The 25,687-nt window shown below is 40.6% G+C and overlaps 1 protein-coding gene across 2 annotated transcripts in view; it reads left to right on the plus strand.

Moving 5' to 3' along the window:
* The window catches only part of pde8a (phosphodiesterase 8A), a 50,167-nt gene extending 28,258 nt beyond the window's left edge, over positions 1 to 21,909 (plus strand). For both annotated transcript variants that reach the window (XM_031306289.2, XM_035999601.1), the window contains exons 5-22: positions 68 to 122; positions 430 to 518; positions 739 to 817; positions 1,241 to 1,381; positions 2,085 to 2,173; positions 2,315 to 2,366; positions 2,461 to 2,503; positions 5,579 to 5,656; positions 5,827 to 5,897; positions 7,985 to 8,149; positions 13,374 to 13,422; positions 13,555 to 13,690; positions 13,811 to 14,009; positions 16,891 to 17,108; positions 17,833 to 17,965; positions 18,906 to 19,070; positions 19,200 to 19,329; positions 19,760 to 21,909. In XM_031306289.2, coding sequence (XP_031162149.1) covers positions 68 to 122; positions 430 to 518; positions 739 to 817; positions 1,241 to 1,381; positions 2,085 to 2,173; positions 2,315 to 2,366; positions 2,461 to 2,503; positions 5,579 to 5,656; positions 5,827 to 5,897; positions 7,985 to 8,149; positions 13,374 to 13,422; positions 13,555 to 13,690; positions 13,811 to 14,009; positions 16,891 to 17,108; positions 17,833 to 17,965; positions 18,906 to 19,070; positions 19,200 to 19,329; positions 19,760 to 19,866 — 1,999 coding nt within the window. In that variant the 3' untranslated portion in view covers positions 19,867 to 21,909. The remainder of the gene's footprint in view (positions 1 to 67; positions 123 to 429; positions 519 to 738; positions 818 to 1,240; positions 1,382 to 2,084; positions 2,174 to 2,314; positions 2,367 to 2,460; positions 2,504 to 5,578; positions 5,657 to 5,826; positions 5,898 to 7,984; positions 8,150 to 13,373; positions 13,423 to 13,554; positions 13,691 to 13,810; positions 14,010 to 16,890; positions 17,109 to 17,832; positions 17,966 to 18,905; positions 19,071 to 19,199; positions 19,330 to 19,759) is intronic.
* The last annotated feature ends 3,778 nt before the right edge of the window (positions 21,910 to 25,687 follow it).

Raw genomic sequence — 25,687 nt, forward strand, 5'->3', positions numbered from 1 at the left:
TGTAGGTTCTTTAAACAAGCAATTGTCATATCAATCTTTGGGTGCTAACATGTGTTCTCTTTTTAAGGCCAGACAGAGAAGAAGCTTCTGTGATGCCCTTGATCAATGCCGGCTTTAATAGGGTAAGTGTGTGTGTGTGTGTGTGGGGGGAGGGGGGGTGGGGGGGGTGTGTGTGGAGGTGTCTTCTGCTGTCTGTATTATTCTTTCAATATTTTTTTATATCCCTACTGTCAACACTCACCGTAGGACAGGAATACAGATTGTAAAACCTTTTTGTTTGCTCAGGAGACATGTGCATTAAGTTCCCTGTACCTGAATCGGTTAGTCATGGCATCAGCAGCATTAAAATATATCCTGTAATGGGTACATTGATATGAAAATGAGATTTTAGTTGTCTTTGATTGATCCGTGTTGCCCTCTAACCCTCAGAGATACGTGGAGAATGCCAATATGATGGCCTGCTATAATGAGCTGCTACAGTTGGAGCATGGAGAGGTGCGGGCGCAGTTCAAACTGAGGTGAGTCGTGTACTTTGTACTGTACAGTGTTGTAGTTTCATTTTAAATTAGTTGCATATAGTAGTACCCTTATTCAAGGCTGTTGAGAGCAAGTCATCAGAAAGATGATCGGCTTTTAACAATTCTACTTTCTTTAAAAACTATAAATGTAGATTGTGGTCACGGCTTGTTGCCTATGTTAACAACGATTCTGATACTGTTGTCTCTCTATCTGTACAAGGGCTGGAAATGCTATTTTCACAGCTCTAGAACAAAGCCAAGAGGCCATAGAGATCACTTCTGAAGATCAAGTAATTCAGGTGGGTTTCTAATAAACTTTAATACTTCTAGTTGCTTTATTGTGATGAACAGGTCAACACTCTCTTACTCTGTCTTCCCACTCCTTTCTTTCTTTCTTTCTTCCTCCCTCCTTCTTTGCTGTTTTAGTGCCTGTTCATGTCTTGTGATCCCAGATCTCAGTTGCGGTCTCTGTCTTCCTGAATGGCTCCTTTTGTCAAGCACTGTTGCCATGTTATGTTCTGTTATGTATCATGTTATGTTTTTACATGCAATATATGTTTTTGAGCTCCTTGAAATAGGCAACAAATGTGTCAGATTCTCTGAATTGTTTAAGTAGACAAGGTTCATATGTCATCATCTTAACTGTGTCTGAATTATTGATGGATTTTATAAACAGTCATCTCAAATCAAGCGTTAACACTTGTGTTACCTCTCATTCGCAGTACGTGAACCCTGCCTACGAGTCCATTATGGGCTACCAACAAGGCGAGCTCATAGGGAAGGAAATAATGGAAGTGCCTAAAAGTGAGAAGAATAAGCCTGATCTCCTTGAAACAATAAATTCTTGCATACGGAAAGGAAAGGTAATGTGCATTCATTAAATCATCTCCACTATACATTTCAGGCCAAACACAATTTCCATGAGGTTTACTTAATCAGGATCTTAATCTCATCGGGAAACAAATGATCACTTTCTTGTGATTGTTGATACTTCACACTTAGTGCACAGATAGTCTTGACATGTAGACTATCGCTTCACAATCAGATCACTTCTGTAACTACTGCAGATATCTACTCCTGCCTTTGTGTCTGTGCATGCGTGTGTGCACGTGCATCCATGTGTGCTGTGAGTGAGCATCACTGGCCATCCAGCAGCCCTGTTTCAAGTGCATAAGAAGAGCGGTTGATGGCTGTGCTGTAATCTTACTACACAGAGAGCGAAGGTCAGGCCCAGACAGGCTAACAGCATGAACGGCCTTTTTAAGCTGCCACGGCAGTCTGTTGGTGGGGGGACATGAAACAAGCGCGCCGGACTCCAGGAGCGCTCCCCCTACCCATTAAAGCAACTTGCTGCTCTCTGAAATACTCTGACCGACCCCACATCACCACCTAACATGCACCACAAACATCGCCATGCTGCATCCAGTCCACACCCACTTTTAGGACATTTTCAAATGATTATAATTATTATATGTTGTCAGTTGTTATGATGAAAGGTTCCTTTGTCTGTACTTTACATGTCTGTATGTTTAATCTCTCTCTCGGTTCTGTCTTGGTATGTTCCAGGAGTGGCAGGGGATTTATTATGCCAAAAAGAAGAATGGAGACAGCATTCAGCAAAATGTGAAGATCACACCTGTAATTGGACAGGGAGGGTGAGTGACAGTATGTTAAGGCATGGCTCATTCAGACTTGCCAAATGTAAATTACCTTTTCTGCAACCCAATGATTATACTGGATGAGTAATGATTGGATCCCTTTTTTCTGGTGTAATAATTAGCTTTTGTCATTCACAGAAAAATCAGACACTATGTGTCTATCAACCGGCCTTTAAATGATAATAATAAGGTGAGATGTGTTTCCAGTTTTGCTGATTAATAATGAATAATAGGAGCATTCTGGCCAGCATGTATCAATGTGCTTTTCTATTCTGTCCATGCAGATTGATAAATCCACTGAACGTGTGCAGGCAGAGTCTCAGACAGGTAAGATGATCCATCCTGAAAATGCCCACTGTTGATGCAAGACTGCTCGGTCTTAACTCTACTTTGTATTAGAATAACATTACAGGTGATTTGTTATGCTCAAGTCTTTCTGATTTGAGTAGTTCAGGTTATTAGCAATAGTGATGGAAGTTCTTTCCATGACGGTGTCACTCGTGATCTGTCAAAAGTTTCAAGGGTGTGAGAGCCAACACATTTGTCATTAGGAAGCACAACAATTGCCCCAGTTTTACACAGATGATACACTCATTTTAACTTACTGTTTGCACCATCAAATATCACCAAATATCTGTTAGATGTAAATAACAATAAATTGGGGACACATTTGGGAACCTGAGCTTTGTAAACTCAAAAACTTTGGAAATATGTCAGCGATTGCACCATGCCAGAAAATCATTGTTCTCTTTTCGGTAGACTAAAAGAATGTCCAGTCCTGCTTTATCTAGCTGAGGAATGAATTCTGTCTTTTGTTGACCTTGAAAAAGTTATCCACGCTTTTATTTCCTCTAAACTGGACTATTGTTCCCTGCTGTATTGTGGTATCAACTGTAAAGCCAGTTCACAGCTGCAACTGGTTTCGAAATGCAGCAGCTACGCTCCTGACAGGCCAACTAAACAGGGATCATATCTCTCCTGTGTTGGCGTCATTTCACCAGCTCACTGAAAAGAAGTGACTTTGAAATCTTGCCGTTTGTTTATTAAGCTTTGCATGGTCTTACAGCACAGTATATTTCACAGTAGCTCTTATGCAACACCCCTACGTTCCCTAGGTCGTCTGATTAGGGGCTCTAAAAGTTGAATAGGCTTTGAATGTTATGGTACAACCCGGCCAAAATAGTTAAGTCAGCATTTGTTATATTGAAATATGTATTTTAAGCTTTTTTTCTTTTCTGTTTTTAATTTCTTTTGTTTCATAGTCTACTTTTACCTTTGTTTGTGTCTGAAGTGTGTTTCGTAACATTTAAAGTGCATTTAGAAATTGCAACAAAAAATAAATACATGTCCATGTTACATGGCTACTTAGACAAAAAAGACAAACCACTTCTCAAACACCTCTACAAACACCCGTCCACTTCTGTCTATCACTTCAAACTTTGTCTTCACAAAACCCTGATATCAGTAAAAATCCAGGATGAGTGCCATGTGGAAGTCAGAAAGTATTGAGAGATGGACTATTGTTGGGTTTGATCTTTTTATACTATTTACTGCACTACTTATTTTATTCCATGTTATATTTTTTATTTTATTTTTTTGTTATTTTTTTTTACGTACATGTCACTGGAAAAGGAGTTGCTTTTATTCTCATTGTACATGTGTATAGTGACAATAAAAGGCATTATATTCTATTCTATGGGATTTGTTGAAAATAAGAAAAATATAGAATAACACCAGCCCTCTCCTAAATGCCTTCGACAGACATGACAATTTAAATAAAATAGATTATAATGTCTACTATTTTGTATGTATTGATTTGGCCTGTGAGGTTGACTTGACGATCCAATTTTCTGGAGGATTTCCAGTAGCTTCTTTTTATCTGGAGAATGTTTGATATGACGTAAATTATTACATTTCACTTTGTTGGGCAAGTCTTTAGTCTCACTTTTGCACTTTTTGTTCCCAACTTAGACCCATTATTGAAAAATGTTACAGGATTAAAACCTCAAAACTAAACTAAACTTGTAAGTAACAACAGAATCAGTAAGTCGAGTTATAGTGATCAAAAACTGACTGCTAAATTCTGACATCCCCTCTTCTTGCCAAGGATATTGTGATGGGGAGCCAAACTCAGCCTTGTCGCTAAACTTGAACTGTATATGTGTGTGTGCCATCGGCGTCGCCACGTCATTTTTACGGGGCTTCAGCCCCAAATGTTTTGACGGTAGCCCTGAATGTCATTTTTAATGTAGGCAACAAAAAAGTTTAGGTGCGCAATAATATTGCTACTTTTTGTTTGAGGTTCCCGTGACGTTCAGGCTCAAACACACAGAGCTCTGAAGCAGACCCGTCCGTTGCTTTGTGTCCACTCTCTCTGTAAAAATAGAGCTTCCGTGGTCTGTGCAGCTTCAGGCAGTCATAATGGACACGCTCAGCTGCGGGCATTCTGTGACAGATGTGCTCCATGTATTTCTGTCGTAGTTTCAGTTTTCCACCTCCTTCTATGTGAAGCAGTGTTCAGCCACTTCCCTAAACTTTGTCTCATTCAGAGACCAGAGTCTCAAACAGGGCTCTGTGTCTGTCAGAAGGTCGGAGGTCTAGCCTACCATATCAGCAGAGCAATAACGTAATGCACAGCAGCTATGTTGCAGGTGGATTATTTCCTGAAATATTATGTAAATATATTACAGTCCAGGGATTTATTAATGAATTAAAATGAATGCATGTATCATTCACAAGAATAAGTGCCACATGCACATTTAAAGAGATAACTTCATCAACAAAAGACGCAAAAGAGGAGGGAGGAGTAGATTATGCCTACATGTGTGTTGACTCAGCAGAGATAACATTAAATGAGAAAAGTTAATCTACAGGAGAATAAATATTTGAAAAGAAATATAATGCCTGAGAGCCTTACTGCATTATATTCCATAATGTCTTTATATTTTGAATTGTCACCTATGTTTCCCTTTACATGAACAAAGATATTTCCAGCATAAATTGATGCAGAAAAATTTAGAAATAGGTGCATAACAATTCAACAGAATGCAGGAAATTAAGTGTTTTATGCTCAACATTTTCAGGGAGAGGACCCCCAGACCCCCCACATCATATGTGGCCCCACACATCTGGAAACAAAACCTTTGCCTTTGAGTTGCCAGACCAGCTGTGATTAGGCCAAATGTTTGTGCCATCTAACTAACATCTACAAACTGGGCACCTGAAATGAACATGCATTGGCTATTTACAAGCTGGGCAAGCCAAACGCCGTTTTTGTGATCTGCTCTGCATACATTACATTCAGTTTGTTTTAATCGGTCTGGGCTAAGCCCCGAATCTCCTCAAGTCCTAGAAACACCCCTGGTGTGTGCGTGTTAATGTAAAGTATTTTCTTCTCCCCAGACATCCAATCCAGTAAGCACAAAGACCGGAGGAAAGGCTCTCTGGACGTAAGATCCACGACGTCTCGGGGGAGCGATGGTGAGAGGAAAGGGAGAGATACACGATGGAAACTTTCCCAGTTGTTTGTTTGCATCAAGTGTTGATTGGACACACACATGCAAACACACTCGTTAGACGGAAAACAGCAGCTTAATTTGTTGTTGAATGACAATATTGGGATGTATTTTTTTTCTTCTTCATCCTGCCAGGGAGCTCACAGCGAAGGCACTCCTCAATGGCCCGAATCCACTCCATGACTATAGAAGCTCCCATCACTAAGGTGGGTTCATCTCCCTCCCCGTCATCCCTCCCAGCCTTCATCATATGATTAGCACTGTGTACTGATGTTTTGTATCTCATGACTGAGCTGCCACAATCGCCTTGAGCACTTCTTGTACAGCTAGTAGCACCCAGGCTAGAGGCCATGCATACCATGTCGAAAGGAGATGATAAAATGCTACATTCATGCACGAGACAGGAAAGCATCATATAGCATTGTGCATAAGCATTATGTAGTCTGCAGCCTCGATAGCCTGTGTAGTGGCGATTTGTCCTCAGACTAAACAAAAACAAACAAAAAACTCAAAAACAAACAGCCACTGAAGCACCGAAGGAATGAATCTTACACAGGGAATAAAAACGTTAATTGTCCAGGCAAGCATAGCGTTTTTGTGAGGTTTATTTAACCATTTCTTTGCAAGCAAGCAAACAAACAAAGAAAGAACAATGGTGTCTCTCCTGCCCTGGTAAAAACGCCATAAGCCCTCGTACCTGCTACTATCCCTGCAACTTCACTTGGTGGCTCAGGCTGCCCAGTACCTTCAAAACAAAAGCACTAACAGGAACTCAAAGTAACTACAGTAACGATACTAATCTCATTATGAAACTAATTTAGCCGTATAATTCAAACAGAACAGCAAAAACAAACAAAAAAACAGTCCCCAGGGATGGGTCATATGACACACTGCAGTTTCACTGCTGTATCATTTGACTGTGTAGTTAGTTCCTTTAGGCATCTCTCCAGAATAAAGCTGTGTGTGTGTGTGTGTGTGTGTGTGTGTGTGTGTGTGTGTGTGTGTGTGTGTGTGTGTGTGTGTGTGTGTGTGTGTGTGTGTGTGTGTGTTGACCTTGCCATACCCAATATTTTAGAAATAAGATCTTTTTATTAATGTTCAAGACAAACTGTCTATCTTATATGCTTGTATCTCAAGCCTAGATTACTGCAACTGGCTTTTATTTTGAAATAACAGTTTATCATATCTGTTAATCAATTAAATCTGTTTAATCCATTAAATCTAAGGCTACAACCACCAGATGGTTAGCTCAGTTTAGCACAAAGACTGGAAACAGGTGGAAACCACTATCCTGGTTCTGTCAAAACGTTACCTACAAGCACCTTTAAACCCCACTAACTAGCATGTCATATCTCTTTTTTGTTTACTCGAAAGTATAAAAACTACTATTTGTGGTTTTACATGGGGTTATGTGCTGGAATATTTCTTGGCTTGGAGCAGCAACTTTCTGGTGGTTGCCTCGCAACGTCATAACGACAAACCACAGATCATTTTTACATTTTCGTTTTTGTACGTATTAAACAGACGTTTTAAATTACTGAGCTTAAGAGGTTCTGGTAGGTGGATTTTTTAAAACTTTTGAACAGAGCCAAAGGTTTATGCTATGCTAACCGTCTCCCCACTGTAGCTTCATAATAACGGACAGATATGAGAGGTATTGATCTTCTTAACCAAATTTGGCAAGAAAGTGAATGAGCATAACCTATTTACAATGGCTCCCATCAGAGCATGTGAGCAGAGCTGGAGCGAGCAAGAGCATGAGTAGGAGAATTTTGGATGGAGCGCAGAGTGGATTTTTTAAATGTTGGAGCTCCAATGTTACCGCTCACACTATGAACTTGAAGCATACACAAGCCCGTATCTGTGTTACTGCAGCAAAGTACCTGCAGATGAACGGCGCCCCCCCTCCCTCTCCATGTGATGTGTTTCAGGATTGATTTTAACATCTTCCTGATTCATTTTAGGGACTTTTAATGGCATGGCCCTTGCTATATTTGTGACCTTTTAGCCCCCTGCAAGTGTGTATGCTTATAGGAGACAACGCCTTTTCAGTTAGGGAACAGAGGCTTTGAATAAAGTGGCTGAATCCATATCTATTTGAAACTTACCCTGATTTTACCTGAATTGTTGTTATTTCTTATATGTTATGTAATCATAACTTGCTTTGCCTATTTTATTCTGGTCCAGTGAATGTATTTTATTAAATATTATACATTTTTAGTTTGTTTTTTTATTGTTGTTTTTTAAAAAGTGCTTTACAAATAAATACAACCTTACTTATTTCGTCTTCCAGGTAATCAACATCATCAATGCAGCGCAGGAAAGTAGCCCTATGCCTGTGGCAGAGGCCTTGGATCGGGTACTGGAGATCCTGAGGACAACTGAACTCTACTCCCCACAGTTTGGCACCAAGGATGAAGACCCCCATACGAATGATCTCGTGGGGGGGCTGATGACGGTAAGCAGCAGGCCCTGTAGAGCACAAGGGTCCTTCGAGAAGTCTGAAACACCCAAACAGCTTCCTTCCGCTACAAATGAATCGACTCCCATATGATAACACACGTCAGAGCGTTTGCAGAATTCCACAGTGATAACACGCATGTGTACATGAATGTCCATTCACCATGAAAGTCCATGATAAGGTGTTAAATGAAAGAATGTGTGTGTGTGTGTGTGTGTGTGTGTGTTTCTGTTCATATTTGGGGGAGATAGAGATTAACAGACCGAAATGGTGAAGTACAGAAGTAGAAAGAGTGCCAAGTTGGCAGTCTTGGCAACAACCCCAGAGGAAGTGTTAGATTGTCCTTTGTGCTCCTGTAGGCTGGAGAGGAAAGCCCACCCCGCCCTCTCTTTCTCCCCCTCCCCCCCCCCCCCCCTCTCTCTCTCTCTCTCTCTCTCTCTCTCTCTCTCTCTCTCTCTCTCTCTCTCTCTCTCTCTCTCTCTCTCTCTGCACACATGCACACAGTCACACTCACATGAACCTCTTCCTCTCGACTCAACAGGCCTGGAAACATCCTGTTCTTTGGATCAGATGAATAAGCATGGCTTTACTTATACATGTACACTCTGGATACACCGAGGCAGAGAGGTATTACACATGGTCTTTCCCCAGAAAGATTTGCTCTGCATAAGTGATAAAGGCTGATGAAACCGGAAAACCATGAGGCGTGAGTTCAGGTTTGGATCGTTATTTATTTACGATCATATTGGTTTATGACGTGCCTGGTTGCATATGTATTTTTATGCACTTGTTGAGGTGAGGTGTGCTGAGTCTTAACTCAGAAGACCCAGTGAACATTAAGAGAAGAGCTGTCATCTTTCTGGGGAGAAAGTCTTAAAATAACCAGTGTGTACAGAGGCAACGCCACCTATAGACAATGCTCAGGCCATAGATGAGCCAGTCTCCTCTTCCTTTTTCACTTGTGAAGTAAACATTTCACTCTGCAATACACACCCATGTACTCACTAACACTATATATATATATATATATATATATAAACCACTGTTACCTTCACTTTCCACTTTTCACTACCTTCTTCTGCTGTTTGTCGACCACCACAATGTCCAGTTGGTTAGCTATCACCATTTTATCAGTCTGGATCTGGAAGTCCCACAAGATCTCATCTCTGTCATTCTCTGCCACCTTTGGAGGTCCCTCACACTTTGACCTTGGGACTTCCAGCCCATGCTCGGCACAGATGTTCCTGTACACTCTGCCAGCCACTTGGTTATGGCATTCCAGTTATGCCGTACCTGCCTGCATTTTACACCCTGCTGTTATGTGCTGGACTGTCTCAGGGGCATCTTTATGGTATGGTAGAGCCCGGCCTCTATTGATCTTGTGCTCAGAGCTTGTTCTTGTGCTGCCATGATTAGTGCCTCTGTGCTATCTTTCAGACCAGCCTTTTCCAGCCACTGGTATGATTTCTCAATATCAGTCACTTCTATCTGTTGGTGGTCCATGCCATGCAGGGGCTTGTCCTTCCATGATGTTTCCTCCTCTCCCCTTGCCTCCTCATCACTGGGTTTCTGCTGCCTGATATATTCACTTAGCAGGTCATCACTTGGGGCCATCTTTCTGATGTAATCCTGGATCTTTGTTCTTTCATCCTGGATAGTGGCTCTGATGCTCACATGTCCTCGGCCACCCTCTTTCTGCTTGGTGTATAGTCTCAGGGTGCTAGACTTGGGGTGTAACCCTCCATGCATTGTGAGGAGCTTTCTTGTCTTGATATCAGTGGCTTCTATCTCTTCCTTTGGCCAGGTTATAATACCAGCTGGCTATCTACTGACTGGCAGTGCATATGTGTTGATGGCTCGGACCTTGTTCCTGCCATTCAGCTGGCTCTTCAGGACCTGCCTTACCCTGTGTAGGTACTTAGCTGTGGCCGACTGCCTTGCAGCCTCCTCATGGATTCCATTTGCCTGTGGTATTCCAAGGTATTTTTAGCTGTCCTGAACATCGGCTATGTTGCCTCCTGGTAGTTCCACCCCTTCAGTTGTGACTGTCTTAACTCTCTTTGATACCATCCGACCACATTTATCTAATCTGAATGACATTCCAATATCATTACTGTAGAGCCTTGTGATGTGGATCAGTGAGTCAATGTCACACTCATTCCTGGCATACAGCTTAATGTCATCTAAGTAGAGAAGGTGGTTGATAGTCACTCCACTTCGGAACCGGTATCCGTAGCCACCCTTAGTGATAATCTGACTGAGGGGGTTCAGCCCTATGCAAAACCACAGTGGGGACAGAAAATGACCTTGGTATATGCCGCACTTGATGTTAACTTGTGCGATTGGCTTGATGTTGGCCTCTATAGTTGTCTTCCACAGCGTCTTCCATTGAGTTATTGATAAAAGTTCTTAGTGTCCTGTTGATGTTATACAGCTCCAAGCATTCCAGTATCCATGAGTGCGGCATTGAGTCATAGGCTTTCTTGTAATCGATCCAGGCAGTGCACAGGTTAGTCTGTCTGTTCTTGCAATCTCTGCCAATTCCTATCTGTGCACTGTTCATGTATTGGGCCATGTGTCTACTCATCTTAGCTGTAATGATGCCTGACTAATTGGAGGGAGTTGCTCCTTTTGATGATTTTCATGATCAGGATTGTCCGGGCTTGGGTTAACCATTCTGGGTGGGTCCCATCTCTCAGCATTGGGATTGCATGGAGTGCAGTCAGCTTCTTTAGCCAGTAGGTGTGGAGGATGGTCTCGGTAGGGATTCACATCTTCTAGCAGACTTTCAGAGGGTGCTCTTTCTCTTAACCTTGGTAATCGACCAGGTATCCAGCTTACTTATGATCATCTGTTTCAGGTCAGTTGCCCTTGTGTTAAGCCTGTCTGTTCTGGGGCTTGGTACCCAACCTCGGACCTTGCATCCTGGCTCCCCCTTGCCGTAGCATCTTTGTTGTACCTCGTCAATCTCTAGCTGTGATATCAGTCTGCGACTGCAGATATTGGAATACTGAACTAGTAGTTGTTTCTTGATTAGCTTAGATGTTGGGGTTCGAAGTATCCATTGGTCCCACAATTTTCTTCATGTAACCCCTTTCACCAGTGTTCGAATTATACCGTGAGCTTTCAAGGGGGACAGCTATTTCTATTTTTATAGATGATGTCATACACTCATTTGCATATTTATGATGTAATTACGCAATCATTTGCATAAAGCTTAGTGGTTGTGTCAGCAAGGTAGATATTAAGAAATATAAATCTTTAGCCAAATAATCACAAACTCACTACCGGAATTTATATTCAATTTTAATTATTACTTAGGTAGCCTATATTTGAAGAAAAAAAAAAAATCTACTAAGGGATGCCGAAAGATCGATAAAGAATTCTCAAAGAAGGCTGGCTTGCCCAGGGCCAGGCCAGCTCAGCGGCGTCTTTCTCCTTCTCTTAAAACATCCATGGTCGCGTCCCGCTGCCTCTCCTACCTACACCGGCCCCTGCACCCTGTCCCCCCTCCCCTTCTACCTGCCTACGCAGTGCCGCTGCACATGAAGAGTGTAGTAGCATTCCAGTAGTTCCATGTTCTCCGCCCTAGTCCACAAATGTCTTGCTAGCTATCCATCAGTAGTAACTGTCACCAGCTTCATTTAGCGATTTACCACACTGACAATGAATATTCACGTATCTTATGAGCCTCAAATCTTAGTGTGAAAGCCTTGGTTAACCCACTAAACAACAGCTTTTTGGCATTTTACTGTTTCTCTCTGTATGTGACAGCGCGATTTTTACCCCTGAAAGGGGATGAGGCCTTGTCGATTGGCGCTTGATGATGCAATGCTGGTCTGGTCTGTTTTACAATTTTTTTTATCTGATAATGGCACTAGAAAAATGGGTAAGGGGGCAACAGTTCACCCCGTGAATAACTGGAATGTCTGTACCAGATTTCATGCAATATTGAGACATTTCACTCAAAACCACAAATGTCAGCTGGCGCTAAAGAAAAGTCATGTGATCACCGTTGTCATTAGGATTCATTATCTGGGGGGCATATATGGCTGTACAAAATTTCATGGCAATCTATCTAATAGTTCTTAAAATATTTATGTCTGGACAGTCGATTTATCCATCAAGTGTGGCTAAAAATAGTTTGATCAATCTTTACCATCCCAATTTAATTTTCCAACACAAAGTCTATTATCCACAGCGGATACAAATCACAGTAAAGAGCCAGATCATTATACTTCTAACCACTGAGAAGCAGTGTTTGATTATTTGGGTGACGAACTGTTACCCCACAGATGAGCCCCAATTGCTATCGCAGCATGCAGCACTGCCCAGAGGAAGACAAATGTCATAATGGAATAATTTACGGTAGATTATCTGACACGTGTACATAAATTATCATGGTGTCATTTCTGACAGAACTATTAAAGTTCATAAATATGGTAATGATTTTCTAAACTGCATATTGGTTTCATTAATAAGCTCAGCTTGGCTGCCTCATCCCTCCACTCCCTCTGTCTGCTAGTGGGGGGGGACATGAGGTGTCAACATAACATTGCCTACAAAATATTGTGTCATAGCACAGATGAAAGAACACTTATAAAAGTGTTAATATGGAAAATCTGTCTTTGTTTCCTCTTATTTATTATAATGTTGTAATTTGTTACACTCTTGCCTCAGTCAAAATGCATTTCCTTCTGCAACTTTTTCAAAATGCAGCAACAAGACATTCTGTCACCTTGACTTATGATAAAGACAGATATTACTGTTCTCTTTGCAGGGGAAATTATTTGAAAATGAGCTATTGACATACTAGTCATGGTTCAAGGCTTTTAGGCTTATTTAGAAATGTTAAAAACAAACTAAAATGACAATTTAGTTGGATGTAAACCTTAATCTTTCCAGATACTCCTGGTGCTCTGAAGTGTTCAAAACGTGTGTTTTTGTAATCTTTTTTTCTGATGGAAATTCCCCCTGACTTGCGGCTTAACCTGGGTAACATTTGTCTTGTTTTGTAGGTCAATGAATCATTTGTGTTAGTTGATACACATGATGTGCAAGTCACAGCAACATGAATGGTCTCACCCAGCTTTCTTTACTCTGAAGTCCAAGCTGATGTTTGTGTCTGTGTTGATGCTCCTAGCCGCTTAATGATGCGGTCAGTTTGTTACACTTGCTACATCAGTCCCTGACACATTCTTTCTTTCTTTCTTGTTCACAGGATGGTTTACGCAGATTGTCAGGAAATGAATACATATTAGCCACAAAACGTAAGTTTACATAAAGAATTCAAAAAATATGATATGAAGTGCTGTGCTACGTTTTAGAGTTATATTTATTTTCCAGCTCTCTTTATCTGAATGCCTTCTTTCTTTCTTTCTTGGGTCTTCCTTTGCTCACAGAGCCCCACCATATCCCCAGTCACTTGACAACTCCTCTATCTTTAAATGACATCCCACCTCGTATTGCCGAAACCATGGAGAATGAGGAGTCTTGGGACTTTGACATCGTCAACTTGGAGGCTGCAACCATGAGACGGTGAGACAATAACACAGTTAAGGGCTACCAGAGGAACTGTGTCTAATTTAAAAAAAAAAAAAAAAAAAAAAAAGCTTTGGATGAGAGTTTGTTAAACTATCATACTGAATCCTTCCGCAGGCCTTTGACCTACTTGGGCATGAAGATCTTCTCCCGATTTGGGGTCTGCGAGTTCCTAAACTGCCCTGAGGCAACATTGCGCTCCTGGCTACAAGTGATTGAAGCTAACTACCACTCCAGTAACTCCTACCACAACTCTTCTCATGCAGCTGATGTCCTGCACGCAACGGCGTATTTTCTCTGCAAGGAGAGGGTCAAGGTAATTTAATAAATAAACTTGCAAAACATACAATGAGTTTTGCTTTTTGAATTTTGCTGCTGGTCCATAGCGTAGACTAAAGTCACGGTTTGTTGATTAATATATATATATATATTAAATTATATTATAATTTTTCAACAAAAATGTGAAAAAAAAAATTAAATGTGCCTTTCTTTGTCTCATGTGATACCAAATAAACATATTTGGGTTTTTGACTATGTTTTGGACAAAACAAGAAAATTAAAGACGTCTCCTTGGGTTTCCAGGATGTAGTGATCTGTCTTATTTAGGTTAATTCATTAATTGAGAAAACTATTGACAAATTAAACAATAATGAAAATAATCGTTAGTTGCATCTTTATTACCCACTAGTGCAGTGCCTGTTCAAAACATGCCTGTTTGGAATGGGTTGATTGCTTTGCCTCCTGTATTTCTCCAGAAATAATGTACTCTGAAATAACTTACAGAAGGCCCCCAAAGCACTTAACATGCAACTGTAGGCCTATACTGCTGACTTACTGTGTACTTGTACTTCAGAGGAAAACATACATTTACCTGACAGAGAACGTTGCAGATTCAGATTCTACTCACAAAATACCACAATTAAAATATGATGTATTAAACTATCCAGCATTATATTAGAGTTGAAAATCTCCACCTTGAAGTACATTGTGCTGATAATGCCTCGCTTTTTACTTTAATTAAACATTTGAAAGCAGAACTTGCACTGTGCAGTCACAGGCGGTTTTGTAAAGCGCCTAGTGAATGTGTTTTTTTGTAATTAGTTTTTTTATAAAACTCACCTTTTATAAATGTCGCAGGTTCAATCGGTCCCGGTTCGGCTGTGGCTCATGTGGAGATTGAACGTGTCCACTTTTTTCATGTAGCAGTCAGACATCATGGTAGTTTTAGGCAATGTGGCGCGGGCGGTAGAAGCAGGGAACCCGGCTGAGTAGTGCACAGAACGGGCCGGAAAAATGTGCGTAACAAAACAACGTGCTGGAGAGCCCCAAACTGTAAACACATGTTGCAGCGCGGCTCAATCAGTGCTGGCTTCGCTGCAGCTTGTCTAGAGATTCAGTGTGTCCCCTATTTCATCATTTGCAAGTAGACGGCAAACAGTTTATGGCAGATGATCAGTTTTTGGCAAGACACCTGTAAACGGTGAACCGCAATCAACGAGCTTTGTAGGGATTCAGCAACTACTCGCCCTCACTGCGCATGTGCCTCTGCTGTACTGCACGTGTGGGGACACACGCACAGAGATATCCCAATTCATAGATAGATTATTAGCTTTTATCAGAAACTCGGGTCAGTGAGCTGTTATTTATTGAAATATATGATTAAAGTGGCAGTGTAAGCTCTGTTGTTACAGTTTTTATAGTGTGATTGGTATGATACCAATCATAATAATTCCCAACAAGCGACAAATTAAATGTTTCCTGCTTTTTTTCTCTGTGTTTGGTTTGTCAGTATGCTACAAAAATACTCACTTCTATACATGCCTTTTAGTTTTATCCTTAAACGTAAGAAAGCTTTTTTGCACACCTCTTTTGTCAGGCAGGTGCGTGGGATATGATCAAAAGTAGCAGATCAAAAGCTTAAAGAAGAGTCCCGCACACTGACCATTACGCAAGCAATAATTTATTTAGAAAAATACAACGTTTCGGTCTCAGAAATGGAATTTACCTGATGAAGGTCTGAGACCGAAACATTGTATTTTTCTAAACAAATTATTGCTTGCGTAATGGTCAGTGTGCGGGACTCTTCTCTAAGCTTTATCCTTAAAGCCACACTGCCCATGGAGTGCTGTTAACAACTGTCAAAGTCAATGCTACATACAAAAAAAACTAATTCTTCCTAAATTATTGAATGTTCAGTATATGTTTGATTTGAGAGAAAAACAAGGTAACCATACTGGCAGTTCATGATTAGATGTGAAACTACATGGATGGTCCTCAAAATCAACATATTGATTTTTAGCATTAGTGTGTGTTAAAGGCTGCCATCCTTTAGTTTACAAGTGTTCGCCACAGCTTTGCTGTTGGGTCCAAACAGCTAAAGTATCTAGATGTTGGGATTTTAATACTATCAAGCGCAGCTCTCGGCTCAGAGTGTCAGTGTCCCATCTGATTCTATGTTATTGAAGAGAGTCGTGGTTTTGGCCCAAGTGTGTCAGTGGCTCAGTAACTACTTGAGGCTGTGCACTGGCTAAGCTGATTACCAAACTGTCTATTTCTGATCTCAGTGGAGTGATCTTTTATTGGCTTAGCTAGTGAACTGTGATGTTACATCACCCAAGGTTAATGAATCCCTGGAAATCTACAGACAGGTTAGCAGGTCTGTTATGTTGTAAATTATTGTAGAAACTTTACTTTTTACTTTACATTTTCTATACTTTTTCATTCATTTTCTTTTTAATTAATTAAATTATGAACTATTTCTGTTAATATTAAAGTCAATATTTGAAAAGGACAACTTTAAAAGTCGGTTCAAAATTAGATTTAAAAAAACTACAGTGTTCTACACACATTCAACAACATGGATTATCTATTTGCTCTATCTAGTGCTTCATTATAGCTGTATAATTGCTTACATACAGTATATTGAGTGACATTAGAAATATGCACAATATTTACGTCGGATGCATGTGTTTGGTATCATGGGAAACCTTAGGATCCCTTGTAGATGCAGCTAAAGGGTTAGGGTTAGGGTTAGGGCTAACCCTGTGTTGATAGCGGGATGTGACATGTCTCGTGAATGTAGTATAACGTTATACTGTGCTAGCTTTTGGCCCAGTTCATCATTCAGAACTATAGACCAAGGTGTTAATATACTAGACTTTTCCTTGCCCAACAATCTGTCCAATCTGCCCCAACAGCAAAGTTTAGATCCCATTGATGAGGTGGCTGCCCTGATTGCGGCAACTGTGCACGACGTGGACCACCCAGGCCGCACCAACAGCTTCCTGTGCAACGCAGGAAGTGAGCTGGCCATCCTCTACAATGACACCGCCGTGCTAGAGAGCCACCATGCAGCACTGGCCTTCCAGATCACTACAAGAGATGATAAGTGCAACATCTTCAAAAATATTGAAAGGTAGGGGAGTCATTACACAAGGAATAGGTCATTTAGCCATTCTCCCAAACTATTGAAGTTTAGTGGCTCTAGAAGTATGTAGCTACAAGTCCTGAAAAAAACCATCAATACAAAGACCTCAAGTACTCTAATCTAACCGGCAATCAAATAAGTGTGTTTGTATAAAAGATCAATATTTACCTCAGTGTCTCCAAAAGAGCTACTCTAACAGTTTTTACTGACACAAGGGCTGTACTATTCCTTTAATTTGTTCCGAATTAGATGAACTTACTGACTTTTATGCATCACCTGAAGTATCATAAGGGGATAAGCTAAGTCTGTGTATGTGCTGATGAAAGCAACACTGTGTGTGTTTGTGTGTTTGTGTGTGTTGACAGCGGCAGGGTAGTAATGTGATTTGAGTCCCAAAGCAGAATAGCTCACATGTGCTGGTCCTCTCAGAGGGGGAAGGTGAACAAAGCATCCATTCATCGCCACTGTCACTGCAGTCAGAAGGGGAAAACTGTTCACACGGGTTTCCATGCTTTTACCACACTGTCATCTCACTCTCTCTGTTTTCTCTTTTTCTCCTCTCCCTGCCTCCCCTCCTTCATCTGATCTATCTATCTATCTATCTATCTGTCTATCTGTGTGTCTCTCTCTCTCTCTCTCTCTCTCTCTCTCTCTCTCTCTCTCTCTCTCTCTCTCTCTCTCTCTCTCTCTCTCTCTCTCTCTCTCTCTCTAGGAATGAATATCGAACACTACGACAGGCCATCATTGATATGGTGCTCGCAACTGAGATGACCAAACACTTTGAACATGTGAACAAATTTGTCAACAGCATCAACAAGCCACTGGCTGCTCTGGAGGAGAATGGGGTGAGATTAAAAATACTGAAACACTTTCTTTTTCACATTTTTTTTTATATTTCATACCTGTGTAGAAATTCTAATTTTAGCATTTCTTTCTAAATAGATCAGTGTTGCGTGTCACAGCAGGAAGGACACGGGAGCATTCAGACACTAGATAAACACAACTATTGTAATCTCGTTCTGTCACACACTGTCGCAGAATCATTCTCAGTCGAGCAGTATGCAAGCAACAATAGTTTTAGAGCTTGAGAGATGATAATACTGGTTCAGAGGACTTGTGACCTGTTGTTGCCTGGGCACAGATATCTTTGTGGGGAGAGAATTTTACAACTTGGTACCATATTTCTCATCTGTATGTGGAATGCTCAACACAGACATTTAAAAGTTGTCTTGCTCTTTTAAAGGCAGGAATCATCCGAATAAATTATTTGATGCCGATACGAGGCGAGTTATAATACTGAGTACAGCTTTCAGAACATTCAAAACATTGTGGTTTGGAGTTTAAATTTAGGCCTTTGTTTCACATATACTTTAATTTAGTTAACCTTGAGACTTAAATAAAACAGAGACCTCACTCATCTCGGCTTAGCAAAATAGACTGTCTGTCTGTACTTCAGCTTAACATACTTGTCAGTGAATCCAATCTTGAAACATACAGTAGGCTGCAAATCATCTGACTACACAAACCATGCTGTACTCTTTTACATGTTAGTGTTACAAGAGCTCATAATGGACACGTGCTGAGTACAGACTTTCCTTCTCCATAAAGAAAACTTTTATCAGCTGTCAGTGCCATATTTCATCGTCCCGGTTTGGTTTATGAATAGTCAGTTATTTTTAAACACGTTCAGCTGCTGTGTGTGCTACAAGGGGCTATCTATTGTCACTAATACGTATACTTTCAGTTGTCTTTGTGCTAATGGTCTGCTTCTGTTTTTATTTTTAGGGAAACAATGATGAGGAATCTGTCAAAAGCATTCTGACGTCCCCAGAGAATCGCATCCTCGTCAAGCGGATGCTGATTAAGTGTGCAGACATCTCCAATCCATGCAGGCCTCAGGAGCTCTGTATAGAATGGGCCGGACGCATCTCAGAGGAGTATTTTGCACAGGTAATTAGAAAAAATAGCACAGTGTTGATGGTGTGGGGATATGGATCCAGCAGGATTTGCTTTTGTTTCTTTTGTAAGTAATGTATTTATTGTACGTGATGATCACTTGTGCTGTCTTCTCTGGTGCAGACGGATGAGGAGAAGAGACAAGGTCTACCAGTGGTTATGCCTGTGTTTGACAGAAACACGTGTAGCATCCCAAAGTCCCAGATTTCCTTCATAGACTACTTCATTACGGACATGTTTGATGCATGGGATGGTAAGACTGAACAGCATGATGCAAACACGAGAGATACAGCATTAGTTGTTACTTAGTTGATCTATTTTTTTCAACAGAGAATCTTATTGAGATCAAATTTCTTTAAAAGAGACCAGTGTACAACAGTAGCATAGACAAACACAATAACACACACAGTTGACAATTATCTTATCACTAAAGAAGACGATTATAAATGGCATGAATATAATGTTTAGAAATCTTCAAAAGAACTGAGAAACGTCCTTATGTTGTTAAATACGGCTATCAAATTAGCAATTAAAGTAATACCATCATTAGAAAGGGATTAACCTACTTTCACAAAAATGTATTAATGAGATAGTGGCATTGGTTTGAAAAACATCACGCGGTCATTAAAAACAAACTGTTGAAATCTGATATGGAGCTTCAACTTCTTTTGTTGTCTCTCCAGCTTTTGCAGACCTCCCCAATCTTATGCAGCACTTGGACAACAACTTCAAGTACTGGAAAGGCCTGGATGAGAGGAAGCTGCACAGCCTGCGACCGCCTCCAGAGTAGGCGCTGCAGTGTTTGGCCCTTGGACTCTGCAGTCCAGGGCAGCCCTCCTCTCTCCTGCTGGGGCGTCTCTCTCCCTGCCAGCCCAGACAGCCAAAAGGCCTCCTCGCCTTCACTCTCTTGCTTCTGTAGCACGCCGAGCGTCCACATGTCCGTCCATACAGAAACCACAGAAGGACTTCCTGACAGACGGTTGCAGCAATAACATTGCTGGCTTTACAACCCTGTCAGATGAGAACTGTGACAAACAGACACGGACAGCATCCTTATGAACTTCTCGTGCCTCTCAGGCATTCGCAGTGTAGCTGGTCAAGTGACATGACTGAGAGAGGGTTCTAACAGGCCTCCTGGCAAAGCATCCGTCCCCTAATTACCACGTGGGCACTGCCTGTGAAGTTGCTGTTTGAGTAAAAACTGCTCGTTTACTGAAGGAGCGAGCAACACTGGAGGAGTGGGTGGAATTGTGGCCTGGATATGAAGTTGTCCAATCCATGTCAGGCCATATAATCACCTTTGACCTCCATCCCTGTGCTCGCAGCAAGCCAGGACTGCTCATTCTGCCCCTGGAGGCCACACCATGAAAGAACACTCCACTGCTTGTTTTTGTTTTTTGTTTTTTTGTGCTAAATTTTTATGTGTCCTTCAAAAACCCATCCAAGTTGACACATAACTGTCATAACAGATATGGGGGGGATGCTTACTCTTTGGGTCAGGGAATGGATCTTTACTTTAGGCCACTGCTGAGACAAAAACCTCAACATCATGATCATAGGTAACTAATTACAGATGATTTGGTATGTTAATTTTTCTTAGATGTTCCATATTTTCTATATTAAAATCCATAAATGAATTAGTTGATAAATAAGAACAAAATTAATTTCAAAAAGAGAGAGAAAAGCCAAAGCTGATGAAGACAAAAAAAAATCATATAAAGCATTACCATATTAAACATTTTTATTTTCTTATCAAAAGTACAGTACCAGTTTGAATGAACACTTTTGTATTGCACTGTAAACAATATTAGAAATGTCTACGTCTCAGTGATTTGTCCAGGGATGGGATGTTGCATTGTAGAATAAGCTGTTATTGTTGATCATCAGGTGTGTGTGTGTGTGTGTGTGTGTGTGTGTGTGTGTGTGTGTGTGTGTGTGTGTGTGTGTGTGTGTGTGTGTGTGTGTGTGTGTGTGTGTGTGTGTGTGTGTGTGTGTGTGTGTGTGTATTTGTGTGTGGACGTGTGTGGGTGTTTTCATTGATGCAACAATCCCTTACTCTTGGTTTAATGCTGTAAACCGCTTGACATTTAACAACAGCAGAAATATGTGAAAACATTTTGGACTTGAAATTTTTTTCTCCCAGACATTTTTGTATCTGGTTTATCCTACTGAAAAGACTGCCTTATTTTATACAATATTTATACAGTACATCCCACTGTGCAACTGCAACGGACATCTGGAGTTTTTATTATAACATAGTCAGAAGGTTATGTTCAAGTAAATCTCAATATTTTTATAGACAATGAATTTTACACTGGATTTGCAGCAAATGAGATCAACCATTATAGCTATCTGAATACCTGTGAATTGGAAGGTCACACAGAGCATGTATACAGAGAACTAAATGGTTAAGAAGGATGTGGATCGCAGAGTTGTCTATCACTGTCTTTAAGCAGTCTCCTAGAGGCCAGCTTGCATTGATTTTTGATCAAACATCATTCTATTTTGGCCACTTGTCCAACATCCTTATGCACAGACCCAGGGAACAGCTTTTTGTTTAAGGCTGGTTTCAGATTAGGATATTAATATTATGTTAAAGATTGTTGCTTATTAAGAATATTTCCTCTTTAAACAGTATATAAATGCCATAACAGCTAAGCAAATGATGGTTAATAAGATGTATTGACCCCAGTTATCTTTGTTTCTCTCTTATGACAGAATTGTACACGCAATCAGGGGATTTGTTTGTTCCTTCTGATTCACATCTTGGTCTGAAGGCACGGGAAAAAAATTAGAAACTATTCAATGAAAAATAAAATAATGTCAATTATAAGTTTGCAGTCTATTTCCTGGAATGATTCAACATCTGTCCTTTACTTATGTCATCTGTTTTTTTTCTCTCATTATTTATTAGCCTACACTATGCCTTATAAATATATTTAATATTTGCACCGAGTCTGTCCAGCTATCTAACTACCTCTTTAAGTCACTTGGTTTACTTTTAACTAGCTTATTTTTTTAGAGCAATAAGAACATCTCAAGTTTGAATTGAAGGTTCAGTTTTTTGAATGGAGGCAAAAGATTCACGAGCGAACTATGGTGGCTGGTTTTTGACACCTACTGTACTTACTTTAAAATGGACAATAGAAAATTAAAATGAAACTCATTTTCTTTCACTGAGATGGCACATTGGACAAATCTGCTTTTTTTCCCCTCTTCTTCCAGAATGATAGAATACCAGCTCTCAACTGGGGTCGGTACAAACAGCCTTGTTCATCTCTTCGGGGTCACTCCTCATTTATCATTTAAATTTTTTTTTGAAAGAACACAGAAAAGCACTAATGCTTAGTGTATTGAATTGATCAAGGGGTGTGTTTACTTGCCTATGAATTCAACTTTTCATTTGTATGTTATGTCTTCTTTAAAAAGTAATATATTCTCACTTTAAGGTTAGGATTAACCTTAGGTTAGGTTTAGTTTTTTTTTTTTTTAAAGAAGTATTTGATTAAGATTAGGAAATGATTGTGGTCCTGGTTAAAAGAAGACAATGCTGGCTGTTAACAGGAAATGGGAAATAAACAATGGTCTCCCATGTCTAAATCACTTTGTTGACCCATCTACAGTATCTACAGCAACCTCCTCCCTCCAGGGTTTTGTGATGTTAAACAAAACAAGAGTCAATAATTCACACTGCTGCTAGAGGTCCTTAAGGTCATCTTAACATAGATTGTTTTAAACATTTTTTAAAGCATTTTTTCATGCAGTGCAAAAGATGTGTCTGAAGACAGCTTTCTATTCAACACAAAATGCCCCACATTCAGCCTGGTAAAAAAGGATGTGATGTAACAGTTTTGATGTTGGTAATAGATAAATATTGAGCCAAGTGATTACAAACTTAACACAATCTGTGAGAGTTACAGTTTTTAGTCTAGTTGTGTAATCTTGTACAAATATAATACCACAAATTCTTCTGTTTCTGAAGATAGTGCTGGGTACTTTTGGCGGCGTGGTCAGGGTTAATCATTTTCTAAAATTTCATAATGTCAGACATTGAATGCCTGTCTTGATAAAGCTTGATGGACTAACCCTAACCCTAACCCTGTGTGCCGATCTGGTGGCGACATTCTGCTTTATGATGAATCATACACAAGTTGAAGGAGCTGATGGGATAACATTTCACTGGAATTTTACCTTGTGCGATTTCATGTACTGCTGCACCTCCATCTGTGTCCCCTCCCGGACTATTCGTGTGTTCCCTAATCAGAAGCCCTGGTTCAAAGCAGACATAAGCATGAAGATCAGGAGCTGGTGTGCAGCTTTTAAATCACAAAACACTATGGAGTATAAGCATGCCCGATATGACCTCCAAAAGTCCATCAGAGCTGCTTAGCGGACATACTCCCAAGAGACTTGAGAGCTGCTACAGGGATAACACTCCATCTCAAACTACAGGAATAACTCCAGCAGGGCAGAAGTCTACGATTCCATTCTACCAGACACACTGAACAGTTTCTATGCCAGATTTGAGAGAACAGCGACTCCCCCTTATAAAGTCCCCCTGCAACCCTGAGGAGACTGCACTCCAGAGGTGCATCTCATGTCTCTTATTTGATAGCTCCTTGGTCCTCGGCTGAACCGGACGTTGTGCTGTCCCTCCTTCGTGAAGGCCGTCTCAGCTGAAGGGGTTGCTAACTCCGCCCATACAGCTGACAAATTCATGTGACGCATCAGAGGAAAGGACGTCTCATCACTCTAAAACACATTTGTTCATTTCCTCGCTCCTCTCATGATTTTCTTGTGTCTCTCCAGTGCTTCCTCGGTGGGATGGACTAAGACGTGAGGAATGGAGGCAAGTGGAGGAGTCGGGGATGCAATGTAAGGGAACCGCCCCAACAGGTCAGTGGACGACGCGGTGGCCCTGGCACTTCGCTCCATACTTGAACACTTGGACACTAACAGCACACATGCATGCCTGCTCTTCCTGGACTACAGCTCTGCCTTTAACACTAAGACCATTGAAGCTGACTGGAAATGGAAGGCCTGGGAGTTCCAACACCCACCCGAAAGTGGATCCTGGAATTTCTGGTAGACAGACCACAGGTGTTGAGGGTGGGAAACAAGGTCTCTGCTAAGCTCACAGTCAACACAGGAACCCCACAGGGCTGCAGCCTCAGCCCCAAACTCTTTTCCCTGTACACATATGACTGTGTCTCCACCCAAGACAATAACATAATCATCAAGTATGCTGATGATACAACCATCCTTGGAAGGGAGGGATGAATAACTATATAGTCCACAAAATCACCCTCTATGGGGAGGACAACGACCTGGTGCTTAACATTGACAAAACAAAAGAAGTGATTCTGGACTTTAGGAGGAAAGCCCCTGCTCTGCAGCCTCTTACCATCAAGGGAACAGAAGTGGATCTGACTGACAGCTACAAGTTCATTGGCCTTCATATCTCTGACGACCTGATCTGGGCCAAAACAAGTGAAAAAAGCACAAAAGTGGTTGTAATTCATTACGGTAGTACAACAGCTATACAGCTAAAGAAGGCCGGACTTAGGTGTCAGCCCCTCACCCAGGCATACAGAGGACTCGATGAAAGCATCCTCACACACTGGCTGAGAGGAAATTTCTTTAACGGGTCATCAAGACTGCAGAGAGGATTATCGGCTCCAACCTCCCCTCCATTAATACACTTTACATGCAGTGCTACAGATACAGCGCATTGTCAAAGACAAACATCTTCCAGCCTATCTTGCTATATTCAGGTGGAAGGTCTCAGGATACAACCTGAGAAACCACAGGCCAGAGAGCATCTCGACCCGCAAGGCCCGCTTCCACAAAAGCTTCTTTCCAGCTGCTGTTAGACTCGTTGCACAGGACATTAAAGTGGGAAGGACATATCACACCGCACACTACAATAACAGCTGTGAAAAAATAACTGTGTGCAATAACATAACGGTTTCTGTGTGCAATAAGATAAATGTGAAAACATCCCAGGTGCAATAATAATATGTATATTCACAAGTAGATTTTATACAGTGTATGTTTCTGGTGCACTTTTGCCATTATAACTTTATTTATCTTCCAGCTGTTTTCTCTTTTATATTGTTCTTCTACTTTTATATTTCATTTTGTATTTATTTATTTATATAGCTTTATATTGTCAGTATATCTTTTATTGTATTTCTTCTTATATTTTTTGTAGAGCTCTAAGAGCAATGCACAAAAATGCCAATGTACCTGTACCTGTGCAAATGGCAATAAACATCTTTTCTATTCTATGTGACAAAACAAAAATAGATTGAGGAAGTTGGTGTACTATCCATGACAAAGTTTGATATGTTGTATTTAATAATAATATTATTTATTATTATCAGAATGTTGTCCAGTCAAACCAATGATCATGGACCTGTACAGTCTATGCCATGAACTCATGAAAATGAGGGCCTTGCTTATTTGGATTTTTCTTTAATCATACTTAGCCTTAAATCAATTCTGAGTCTATTTTTTCTATTGATGTACATTTATAATATTGATAATTTACCTGTTACACTTACATATTATATATATATATTGTGTTATTATTGTTATCATCCATGGTT

Source organism: Sander lucioperca, chromosome 3 (assembly GCF_008315115.2).
Source record: "Sander lucioperca isolate FBNREF2018 chromosome 3, SLUC_FBN_1.2, whole genome shotgun sequence".
In the NCBI taxonomy this organism is placed as follows: Eukaryota; Metazoa; Chordata; class Actinopteri; order Perciformes; family Percidae; genus Sander; species Sander lucioperca.